Source organism: Thunnus maccoyii, chromosome 4 (assembly GCF_910596095.1).
Source record: "Thunnus maccoyii chromosome 4, fThuMac1.1, whole genome shotgun sequence".
Classification (NCBI taxonomy): Eukaryota; Metazoa; Chordata; class Actinopteri; order Scombriformes; family Scombridae; genus Thunnus; species Thunnus maccoyii.
Genome location: NC_056536.1, coordinates 32,629,956 through 32,643,091, shown reverse-complemented (window position 1 = coordinate 32,643,091; position 13,136 = coordinate 32,629,956). Strand labels below are relative to the sequence as shown.

The window sequence follows — 13,136 nt, the reverse complement described above, 5'->3', positions numbered from 1 at the left end:
CCAACCTGAGGTCACCTCCCATAACAACTCGTAGGTAAGAAAGCAGTTTCTTCATAATAGTCAAGGATGTTGTTGATTGTTGTTTCTCTACTTGTTCTTTTAAAATTTTGAGGATAAAAAAAAACAAAAAACAAAAAACATTTTGGCAATGTTTTTGGCTATAAACACTTAAAAACAATTTCAAAAAATTATCTAAAAAATAATGCACAGTGAAACCTGACCATGTCACCTATTGAGAAATCCCAAATTTGAAAAGCTGTGCTGTGAGTGAATCCACTCTGCGCCGGTCTGAAAACAAACTCCGGGTGTTTTTTTTTGGGAAACAGACGCTCTCCTCTGAAGGAAACCAGCTGACGGTTAAGTTTGTTTGACAGTATCGATCATCAAAACCTGCGGCGGACGGTCAGACAGACAGACAGATTATATTCAGTTTGTTGTTAAAGAGTTTTATATTCAGGGGCTGAATTTTCCTTGACAAGTTACTAGTTAATATGTTTGGATGAGATTAAATGTTTGGGTGCACAAGATAATAAGATTATATTCTTTTAAATTGTGTGAGCAAGATAAAAAGGGAGTCTAAAAACTATCTGCATCATAATTTGAGTGTAACTGTAGAACTTAAACTCCTCCTCAGGTCATTAAAACACAACACAGAGGAGACTGTATGAGCTCATCTTATCTGAAGTTTTCTCAGTCGTCTGTCTGACCGTTCATCCAAAACACAACAAACTGAAGCTCGACTCTTTGCATAGCATGTTCAGTTCACACCTTCCCCAAATCACCTGTCGGTGACGTCACTCTGACATCACTGCTGGTCAGTGTTAGAGACAGACTGATGGCGGGTTTATTGATATCTTAATGGCAGCTTTTCAATCACCGTGATTAAACAGAATCTCTTGTATAAACATACACGTGGACATTATTATAAAAAAATATTGAAAAAGTATTTGGTTTATTCATTGTTGTCTGTGTGAGAGATCCTCTCCTCTATTACAGAGTAAAGAAAACTAATATTTTGAATATTACAGCTTTTCTCTTGAAATAATGTGATTTTTTTTTTTTTGCATATTCCAACTTTATCCTCAAAATATTAGCACTTAAATAACACAAAATATAACAATTCGTCCTTGAAATATTATGGCTTTTCTTTAAAGGTGCAGTGTGTTGAATTTAGTGGCGTCTAGCGGAACGGACTCGGCAGAAACAAGAATCATTGTGTTTTCGTTACCTTAGAATGAGCCCTTTATATCTACAGAGGGAGCCCGCCATGTTGCACCGCCATGTTTCTACAGTAGCCCAGAATGGACACTGTGCTTGGAAGGGGAGGGGCTTATTCAGTTGGTTGCAATCTGCAGCCTCACCACTAGATGCCACTAAACCCTACACACTGCTCCTTTAAATATTACAACTTTATCTCAAAATATTCAACTTTACTTCTGAAATATTTCGTATGTTACATAAAAGTTGTTCTTTTTGTTTAAAAATTAAAGCTGTATTGATTGTTTTTTTTTTGTTTTGTTTTGTTTTTGTCCAGCTGATCATACGACAGGAGTAGTGTGTTTACTTTTTGTGTAAAAAGCAAAGCTAGGAAATAAAAGAGACTTAAAAAGCTCCGTAGAGCTGCAAAGAGGGCAGGATGTATTCATTATCACAAATTTTAATTTATTATTTATATTGAAAATCCCTTATCAGTCTGTCTCTAGTCAGAGTGAGGAAGGAAAACATTCAAACTCTTAAAAAAAAAAACCTTAATAATCACCTTAATTATTAGTATACAGCACATCTCTGTATCTGTACAGGCATGATGACAGTTTCACAGCAGTGAGTCACGTTTTACAGCACCTGCAGAGTGGTTTACAGTTTTGGACCAAAGATACTGTCACAACAAGTTTTTTGGCAGAAGAGCACACAGACAAAATGACACAAAACAACATCAGATTTTGGTAATGTACATTTCATTTTTTCAAGTTGTTTTTTTTTCATATTTTCTTGTGTCTTGAATGGCTGCAGATTTGTACTTTTTTCTCACCTTCTGACCCACCCAGGCTCCAGTCCAGAGACGAGATGTTAAAACATTAAAACATTAAATGATACATGTCGATTTTTAAAAATAAAGATTCTACATTTAAAATGTCCGTTTGATCGTAGTTAAGGTTTCTACAAAATACTGCCTCAGGTTAGTTTTATTAGTGAAATAACACTTCTCAGTGGCACCTTTTGATCTCTAATCTTACTAGTTTCAATAATCAGTATAATTAATAATCTCTGTACGTCATCAGTGTTGGTTCACACTCGTGTCTGTTAAATTGTTTTTCTTCTAATATTTCTCGGCTGTGTTCAGATTTTTGTTTAATTTTTAAAACTTTTGTTTAAAAAGATCGTGCGAACCGTCTTTTAATCGTTTCCATCGAAAAAGAGAGCGAGAGGCCGACTGAGCTGATTGGCTAATTGGCTAACTAGCCGACAGGAAGTGGCTCCTGTGTCGACCATATTGTGTAACAGCTCATGTAAATTGATTTATCACCAATATATTCTCCAGTTTCTGCCTGTGGTTGGTGTCTGGAGGCTTGCACTGACTGCTGGGATATGTAGTCATAAAAAAAACAGATTTTTTTTTTTTTTATGTTTCTGCTGCATCTTGTAGGTGTTTGTGTTGCAGCTACAGACTGTTCAGGTGGACAGTAGCTGTACTGCTGCATATTCAGATAGCAGTTTGTGGTGTATTCTCCCTTTTTCTGCATCAGTTCAGCCTCAGACAGAACAACCTTCATCAGAAACAATCAGCAGTTATTTAGTCTTTATTCGACATTTTTCATCTTCAGTTTTAAAACTTAATTTATTTCTCTGCCAAAATATAAAGTATGTGAAAAAATATTCTATTTAATGAGAAGAGCAGATAAACTTTTCCTTCTTTGAGGAAATAATAATAATAAAGTGAGAATGTGAGCCGTGGGGGGTCTGAGAGAAAAACACTGATATTCATTAAAACACACAGAGAAAAAAAAAAAAGCTATCAGGCTAAAATCATCTAAAGCTAAAACTCTTAAAACACTTGAGCACTTTGAAAATTAGAAATCAAAAAAGTAAAGAAAAGAAAAAAAAAGAAAAAAAAAGAGATTCCCTTTCGTAGTGTGTTCGGAGCCACACGAAGCTTCAACAGCCTTAACATCACTGCATCGCAGCAAACCCTCAGAAAGCAAAGCTCCGCCCCTCGCTGCTTGTTCACGTTAGCCGGTCAGACGCTGCCTGAAGGCCTCGCAGCACCAACGCGTGTTCATTTTAGATTTAAAGCCACAAAAATGTGACACTTTTCTTGTCAAAAAAAAATCAGTTTTACAGTTTTCATTTCTGTTTAAATCCGCAGCGTAAGATGTTTACCCGACGCCGCAGATTTTTAGTTTATTACATTTCCATTAGTGTTGGAGAACCTTGAAAGCTGCGACGTAAGACAAGACAACGAGGGATTTTTCCCTCCCTCGGTCCTCGCCCGCTAGCAGCCGGCTGAGACGCGGACGCCGCCGCCCAAAATGTTTTGCATAAAAAGCTGAAAGAAGGTTGTTTTTTTTTTGTTTTTTTTTAAAGTTTGAATGAGAAGTGAGGTAGCCTGAAGCTCGAGTTGGTCGCAGCCGGCGCCGCGTTGCTCGTGTTCGCCGGCTAAACGTGAACAATCAGCCACAAATCATCATCATCACAATTACATACTGCATCAAATATAGATAACACCCAAAGATATTCAATATATATATTTTATACTGTATGTATAAGCAAAATAAAAGCCTCCACAAAATAAATCTCTGAATTATTTTACAATATGTAAAACAAAACACGATTTCTAACACGATTCCTTTAAAAGTGCTAGCAACATTATTTTACAACAATGTGCAAATGTATGTAGTTTTTAGTATATTTTACATTCTAATCATGATGTTCCCCCCCCCCCCCATGATAGGTGGATGGTGAGTGGTTGCTAGGAGACAGAGTTGTAGACACGCCCCCCGCAGACTGCTGATTGGTGGGATTATAGACCAGAGCCGTACACAGGACGTCCTGTAGGGCTCTGGGTTTGGCTAGTCAACCGTACGGACTCTAAAGTTAAGACAACGACGTAAGGCAACGCTTGGCATCACGCTGAGTCCTCCAGCTCTCCATCAGCTGATCTGCCTGCCAGGCAAGACTCGTTCTCTATTAACTACGGGGCTCCAGGAACTAGACCAGAACACACACAAGTATTAACAAGATGGCAGCCTTGTAGAAAAGTTTGGAAAAGCTGCAATTTATGGAACTGATGGACACCTGTCAGACTTATTATCAAATCTAATTGAGGAAGAATTGGACTAATTGCCAAATTATTGATTAAATCTGACAGTAAAAGAAACTTTTATGGCAATATTCAGTGAAAAACATCCTTTATTTATATGTAACAAGGCTTAAAGCTTGTCCTGGAAACCAGTGTTACAGTCCAATTCAGTGTCTAGTGAGGAAAAAAAAAAAAATTGTGGCACAAATGTAAAAAAATGGCAACTTTACAGGTCAGATGTTGGTACCGTCGTCATGTGGAGCTGTTGAGGAGGAGGTGGCGTGATGTTTGGCGGGAGGACCGCAGCGTTAACGAGACCGATGAGACGAGGCAGAGAGAGAAGAGAAGAGTGAACAGGTTGATATTGGCAGCCTGGAGCCCTGGTCTGGGATCAGCCCTAGCAGGGCGAGAATCGCTCCGTTTGGCACTTCAGTCGACCCGGGGACGCATTGAACGAAGCCCGACCTTTGACCCGATTCGGACACAGGCCTGAACCCTCCCCCCCCCCACACCTCGGACAGGAGGAGGTCAGATACGAAAAATATGAAGGGGTTAAAGGTCAGATCCAGTGTGAATTCAGTCTCAGTGGTTTATATTTTGACTGTTTTGTCTTAGTTGCAGCTGTCTGAAGCTGAACTGTGTCTAATTAACTTCTAATTAGTCTCTTTTCACAGGCTGTAACTCTGAGCTTCATCTGCTGACGGCTGCAACATCAGGTACAGTTTAAAATATGTGTTTTTTCTGTTGATAAAACAGTCTTAACTTCAGGATTTAACTTACTTTTAAATGTGAAAATGGCCGAATTAACCTGTTTGTAGGGGTAAAATAGTGACAAATCATAATTACCAAAAGCCTGTTCGTTTTGGTCGACCAACTTTCCAAAATATAAAGATATTCAGTTTACGGTCACATAAAAAATCAAGAAGCTGGAAGGAGAGAGTGTTTGTTCCATAACCGATATAGTAAGTGAAGTAATTAAGTCCCTGGTGTGATATTGTAGAGAGCTCAGTGAACGGACCCTTTTGAGTCGAGACTGTTTTGTTGCCCTTCTTACTTTTCCTAGGAAACCGGACTCGAGCTGCGAGGTTCATTCTTGAGAGAAACAGCAGCTTGAATAAGTTGTTCCTGAACTTCGCCTTTTGTTTCCAAAGCTTTCACCCATCCCTTGTGGCCTTCCTCAGCAGATTCCAAGAGGCTCGAGAGTTTGAAAGCTTCGGAAACAACAAGCTCCTCCTCGGCGATGAATCACCTTCACCGACTCTGTTAGAAGTGGTTTTTTGACGCTGTTTGGACTCGGAGGTTTGGAAAAAGTGATTTTTTAAAACATTCAGCTGTTGAAACATTTAATATGAAAAAAAAAACACATTTAGGGAACAATTGAATTCACACTGGACCCTTCCTTCCAAAAATCAGATCTATTGTCGCCTGAGTGAATCAAGCCTCGGTGTGACTGTCGATAACAGATCAGAGGTCAGAGGTCAGACAGGAAACACACGCTGCTCAGGACGGTTCTGGGATCGATAGCAGGAGCTGGTGATTCACAGTATTTTAGCTTCGGGACTGAAAGGAAAGAGAGCGGCGCCGATATGTCGAAACAACCGAAACATCAGGTTTTTAGAATTTAGATCAATGAGAGGCTTCGACAATCAAAGTGTCACGTAAAGTGCTGACAAACAGGCGTAAAGACATATAAGACTCGTTAAACCGGAACAGTCTGACGATGCGTTCAGGACTCGCTGAGCTCAAGTTTTTGGCTTCCTGGCAGCGTGATGCGTTCATGGACCTCTTGGTTGCGTCGTATCAGGAACTCATGAGCGATCGAACCTGCTTTCACACTTCAGTCCTGTTGCCAAATTATTATAGTTTGTGTGGTAATAAAAGCCACAAAGTGTTTTGTTTTAGTGTGTCAGAGCAACCAAACCTCCAGGATTTGAACCCTTCTCGATCGTTCCCGAGTCCTGATACGTCACAAACAACCTCTGGTAATTTTTCTGGGGGTTCAGTCAGTCTGTCTGTCTAGAACTCTGTCTTAATAAACAGCCATTACACCCACACAGCTCCATGAATGGTCACAAAATTTAGAATTTAGAAAAGTTTCAATTTGACACAAACTAGTTTCGACTCTTGAGCTCAGATGTTGTGGTGCAAAGAAAAAAAAATCAGCGTTCGTTAGCTGCTGTTTAATGTTAGTATGATGATGAGTAATGACAGGCTGTGTGTGTGTGTGTGTGTGTAATGGCCGTCTATCAGGTATGTAAATGTGTGTGTGTCTGCATGTTGAATCCACCCGCCCAACACCCAAAACAAGATTGCATCGATACCCCAACATCCGCTTGACGGGAGACGTTCAGCAGCTTTTTTTTTTTTTTGAACACAGTGAGACTCCGTTCCTCTTCAGCCCCTCCAGGGTTTTGGTTATTTTTGCATTAAATTTGGGATTACCCACATCCTGTATTTTATGGGTTTTTTTTGTTAAATGTCATTTAAATAGTCAATATTTACATTATCCTCATGACAACCGTTGAAATCGAAGCCCTTTACGCTTAAAGAACCCAGTGAGCTGCTGGTTTTAATCACAATAGTTTGTCTTAATCTGGAGAAAGATGGATTTGTTGTTGCCGTAATTAAAACCACCCTCCTGGAGGAGCTCCCTCATTCCCTTATTCCATCCTTTACAGGTATTAGAGATCCTCTTTGGTCTGCCTGGTGACGTTCGGAGGAGCGATCAATTAAATCGATCCCAACAGACCCGATGATCCATCGATCGAGGGAGACCGACGGGATCGATCCTCTTAAAGGAGTCCTTTCCGAGGCCTGGTACTGAGTGGAGGTAAATCTGAAGGTTGTGTGCACTGGGGGAGATGAGGTGTCGGCCATCTTGTTGTAGGTGGAGGACGGACGGACGGACGGACGGATGGATGGATGGATGGATGGAGATGGAGTGCTGCGATTGGAGGAGCCCGGCTCACATGACGCTCTCGAAGATGATGACCTTGTTGTCGTCCGTGCCTGGAGACAGCGAGGTCAGGGACTTGATGTCGGGGGCCATGTACTCCAGGTGATGGACCCCCCACACCGGAGTGGTCAGGTGGGCCCAGCGCTGCAACACACACACACACAAGCAGGAAACATCAGTGCACATGCAGACAGGAAACCGGTTCAGATGCTCTGATTGGTTAAAGAGGAGCCAAATCAGCATGAGGTCTCATTAGAGCTGAGATCTTTTATTACTGCGGTGAAAAAGCAGCTCTGTGGTTTACCGCTAATGTCAAATATCTTTTTTTTATTGCACTTTACAAACCAAAAATAATTTTAATAGATAAAAAGGATTAGCGGTTAGCGCAGCTAGCCGGAGAGCCAAAGTTAAATATGTCACAATGTACTACTGCGGCATACTTTTCATAGTTATGTAGGATATAGTACAGTATGACATATTATACTTTACTATAACAGATGGTCAGGATTAGATTTTAGGCTTTAAATAGTTTTGGGTTTGGTTAAAGTTTAATCATTAGTTTCTTTATGGGAAAAGGTTCCACAGTATTTTCCCTCCAATGTAAATAAATATACACAGAGTTACAATATGGACGGCAGTTATAAATGTTGCACCTTCTTTCCTGACAAATCCAATTTTTCCTTTATTTTCTGTCTTTATAATGACTAAATACTACAAAAAAGAACCAGCTGACGACTAAAATCCTGACGTTAAATGTATTAAAACATCTGCATTTATCTACAGAGATAAACAAAGGGAGCGTCAGAGTGTCGTCGGTGTGTTTGTCTGGTGTCGGTGTCGGCGGTCGCTGACCTCTCTGAAGGTTCCCTTGGCTCTGAAGAGTTTGTAGAGGACGCTGACGGGGATGCAGAGCATGGAGGACAGAGCCAGGCACCAGCCAATCACCTCGCCCCACCACGGATACACGTACATGTTGTTGTAGGTCAGCGGCTTGTAGTTCACCAGGTGGAACAGAAAGATGCCCTGCAGAGAGGAAGAGGAGGAGGAAGAAGGTATTAAATGGTCATAAAACAGGACAAATTTACTGAAAATGAATCGTTTGAAGTACGTTTTTCTGCAAATTGTTATTAAATGTGTTCTATTATTATTATTAATTAAATAAATCAGTTCCTGGTTATGGGATGTGATTGGTAGTAAGTTGCATTAAGTTATTGACTTTCTCTGTATGAAGTGTGAATGAGGAATTACATCTGGGAATAGTTTTGATCTCTGACCTTTGAACCACGTATCAAGAATGTCAGTAAATCTGCTGTTTCAGCAGTAAATCCAGGATCTGTCTGTTGTTTTTATTCAGTTTTGTGTCTGTTGGTTGATTTTGTGTCAAGTTTCAAGAATATTAAAAATGCAGAGATGATGATGTTGCAATTTTTCTGAATTTCTTGTCAAGTATATTTTACTAACACTAACTCTATGACTGACTAAACCATGATACACTTTCATATGATAGTATAATATATAGATTATATAATAATAAATGTGATCATTTAGTAACACTGAGTGAACGCAGAAAAACTATGACAGTAACTAGTATTTGTGATGTTAATGTACAAGTGTGTGTGTGTGTATCGGTGTTGTTCAGTCTTACTATGCAGACACACGGAGTTATAAAGGACCAGCACCACTTCATCCAGGGGAAGGGCCGGTAGCCAATCATACGAGCTACATCGTCCATGAAGCGGTCAGCACCTGCAGTAGATTATGACATCATCAACCAACGAGGAAACCGTTACTACACAGTAGAAACCTACAACATGACATCATTAACTGGTTTATTTCCCTGTGACTGATATACTGATATACTATGTAATACTTTATTATGACATTCCTGACTATATAATACTATGATACACTTTACCTACTATAATATGTTTACTATGACATATTATACTGTGTTATACTTTACTGAGATATACACTCTTATGAGAGAACAGTGTGTCATAGTAAAGTTTACAATGGTTTACTTTGCTATGACTCACTTTACTATGACAAACTTATGTCATACTACAATATATACTACAGTATGTAGCACATTTTGCCTACTAAAATATGTTTACTATGACATATTACACTGTGTTATACTTTACTGAGATATACATATGTCTTATGAGAGAACACTATGTCATAGTAAAGTTTAGCATGTGGCCGATTTTTCAATGACAACTATACAATGGTTTACTTTGCTATGACTCACTTTACTATGACAAACTTATGTCATACTATAGTATATACTATGATATGTAGCACATTTTGCTGTGACATACTGCACTATGTTAAATAACACACTTTACCCTCACATACAATAACATTTTGTACTATGAAATAAATATATTTAAACACTCTAAATCACGACTTACTTCACAGTCACGTCACGTAACACCACTATTCATGTATCTATTCTGGGCTCAGATACTTCACTGACATGCGTGCATGCCTTAACTGTGCTCTGAAATACTACACTGTGTGTGTGTGTGTGTGTGTGTGTGTGTGTGTGTGTGTGTTGCGTACCGTAGACCCAGGCAACTACTATGCATTCCCAGAATGCTTGCCACAACAGAGTCATTCCACTGGCCGAATAGTAGTCAAACAATTGGAAGACATACATCCCTCCCTGCAGAGAGAGAAACAGATCAGCGTATAAGAAGATGAAGTGTTGATGAGACTAACTGACCTTTTTCTACCTTCAGTTAACAGTTCGGTTTGTTTATTCGCTCTTTTTTTGGCTGCCAGTTAGTAATAAAGACGCCACTTTTTGAAGTGGTGGAAATCATCTCAGAAGTCTGTAACTGACCTGCGTCACCATGGAGAGATCAATAATGAAGCACAGTAAACAGCATATCGCCACGGCGATCTCCCTCTTGTAACGATGGTAGTTTTTTCCAGGAAACAGATCCAGAATTCCAGTAATAAAACCTTCCACTCCGACGAACTGAAGAGAGACAGAGAGAGAAAACCAGATAAACAACAAGGATATGAGTGAATATGATGGATTATCTGTCGTCGTTTTTGTACAAGCTGTTTATGTTTCGTTTTTTTGTCAAATTTACATAATAATCATCGTCAGTGAACGTAGCTGAGAGCAAAGACAGTTTCTGCTGCTTTCAATGGGCCTCGTGAATGAATGTTTTCTTATTTTTCTCTTAGATTTTGTTTTTGCATCCAGAAAATCCTACAACGAACCCTCTTAACTGCCTGAACTTGTTGTAAATCGCCGCCTGTTCATGAGGAAGTGCATGATCCACGCCCTTAAACATAGCCATATAAGGCTCCACGTGTTTGTGGGCGACTTTCATTCACAAAAAAGTTCCCAAAGAGTAAAAAAAACAAACCACACAGCGCAGCTTCAAATCCTGCTTCCAGACATCAGAAGACAAAACACAGAACAAAATTTAAGACATTTAATTTATTAATCATCATCAGAGCGTCGCTGCGCTGTGACAGAAATAAAGAAGGAAAAAACATCTTTCTAAAGCAAAGCGCTGCTCGCTGACGGTCGGCGGTAATGTGACCGTCACAGAGATATATCAGAGGAGAGAATATTACAGCCTACAGTACGTAATATTACACTGTCAGCTGCAACACAACATGATACTGGACACACAGAGAGCTGCAGACACACTGAGGCAGCTGCTGTCGGAGCTGAGAGAAGTTTCCAACATCTACTGACATGTAGAAGAAACATAAATTCTACAAAGCTTTTAAATAAATTGGCAGCCATGATGATGAAAATATGGTAAACAGAATATAAATTTTGCACAGCTTTGCTTATATATGTATATATATATATATATATATATATATATATATATATATATATATATATATACATATTACAGTTTCTCGGCTGTGAAGGAAAAGGCAGAGATGATCTATTCATGACACGTCCGACAGCTCTGAGATCGTAAATCTTCTTCGTACCTCCGAGAGAAAGTATGAGAAAACTGCTGAACGTCACAAAACGTTCTTAAATCACTCGAACGTGCATCTTGAGAAGGAATCTGTCGGTTTGAGAGCTTCTAGCATGAAGCCTGTCGATCCCATCAGTCGCTGTTTTTCACACTGTCGATATTCAGCAAAGTAAAATACTCTTTATTAAAATGCTGCACTTGTACTTTACTCGAGTATTTCCAGTTTCTGCTACTTTAAACGTCTATTTTACTACATTTCAGAGGGAAATATTTGACTTTCTACTGCATTATATTTATTTGATATCTTTAGTTACTTCACAGATTGAGATTAATAACACAAAATATGATCAACAGATAAATTATTATAGATTATTATAGATTCACACACTAACCAGCAGTTCATAAAGTCATTAAAATGAATCTCATCTTTACAAGCTGCAACATTAAAGTGATCAAATAATCAAATAGGAATAATAATCATGATTCTGCATAACGAGCGCTTTTACTTTTGGTATTTTAAGTATATTTTGTGTGTTTCTATATTGTTTCAGTGATTCTTCCGTCGCTGGTTCACTGCAGATCTTGTCATCGTATGTTTAGCAGCTTCTGGTCTCAACTGTGTCGCCGCACGATGATGATGATGATGATGATGATGATGACAAAACACAACAACATACTAACAGCGACTGTGATGTTTAATCTCGTATCTCGGCGGTTAAACGTTCCTGCTGTCGTGTGTGTGTGTGTGTGATGCTTGCGTGTCGGTCACCTGACTGTCCAGTCCCAGCAGCAGCAGCATGAAGAAGAAGAGCGCCGCCCAGAGCGGAGCCACCGGCATCAGACTGACCGCCTTCGGATACGCGATGAAGGCCAGACCTGGACCTGAAACACACACACACACACACACACACACACACACACACACACAGATTAGCTCCGGATGCTACAAGAAAATAGATTCTAATATTTTTTCTCGACAATTTCAGCTCTGAATGTTTAACTTTTCCAGAAGGAGTTTTGAGAGATTTGCAGAGTTACGGCTCCATTAAAGCTTTAATGAGCCTCTGATTCCTTTAAATGAAGCAACGTCTGCTTATAAACTCCTGAAAGTCACAGCAGAGGCTGAAGGTCGGATCAGAGTAGGGGAATAAAGGAACCTTCGAGGTGTAAAACGACAAACTACACAACCATATATGTTTAGAAATGAGTCAAAATTCAATCCAAGACACTTTAGATTCATTCAAAATTACATTTCAGCAAAGACAAACCACTATATTCATACATGAAATGGTTGTTTCCCAGATTATTTACTGTTTAACAGCCTGATCGCAGGCAGAAACACCAGACAGGAAATCAGCACATTTACATCACTGATAAATGTTAAAAAACATATAAACAGTTTGTCATCATCACAACAACTACAGAACATATTCTGTTTATTATATTATTTCTATGTATAAGTTGCTTTTCTATGTCTGTGTATTTCATGCTTCTCTTTAAAATAAACATTTAATAAATCAATAAATAAAATAAACAGACAGTTTGACTGAAGAGAAGGATGTAGGTTTAGTTTTATATATATTTTGATTTAATGAGGCCTGAGGAGGTAAAATTAATCAGTTAATGTGTCTCCTGGTTCCTGTTAGTGACTCTCAGCTCTTTCTGCTACAGTTTGGAACAACATGAAACTCTGCAGTGATTTATTTTATAGTATCACAGCAAAGATTTAATAAGAAAGACAATAAATGAACTCAGTGACGTTTGAAACATGTTCTTTATATCTGTAACTTAAACAGTCAAAAACAGACGGACTGAGCCTTTAAGCCTTTAGTCTCGTCTGGACGCACGTTTGTCTTGATTGACAGGTTCATCATCCAATCAGCTGTTCTCAGCTCTGCATCATCATCATCATCATCAT

The 13,136-nt window shown here is 39.1% G+C and overlaps 1 protein-coding gene across 6 annotated transcripts in view; it reads right to left on the bottom strand.

Moving 5' to 3' along the window:
* Positions 1–4,389: 4,389 nt before the first annotated feature.
* The window catches only part of slc6a8 (solute carrier family 6 member 8), a 54,894-nt gene continuing 46,147 nt past the window's right edge, over positions 4,390–13,136 (bottom strand). For 5 of the 6 annotated variants that reach the window (XM_042407881.1, XM_042407883.1, XM_042407886.1 and 2 more), the window contains 6 exons: positions 11,988–12,100; positions 10,102–10,239; positions 9,819–9,921; positions 8,899–8,999; positions 8,106–8,276; positions 4,390–7,397 (listed from right to left, as the gene is read on the bottom strand). In XM_042407881.1, coding sequence (XP_042263815.1) covers positions 7,263–7,397; positions 8,106–8,276; positions 8,899–8,999; positions 9,819–9,921; positions 10,102–10,239; positions 11,988–12,100 — 761 coding nt within the window. In that variant the 3' untranslated portion in view covers positions 4,390–7,262. Of the gene's footprint in view, positions 7,398–8,105; positions 8,292–8,890; positions 9,000–9,818; positions 9,922–10,101; positions 10,240–11,987; positions 12,101–13,136 lie in introns of those variants that run through there. The other variant, XM_042407887.1, reaches the window with a different exon arrangement.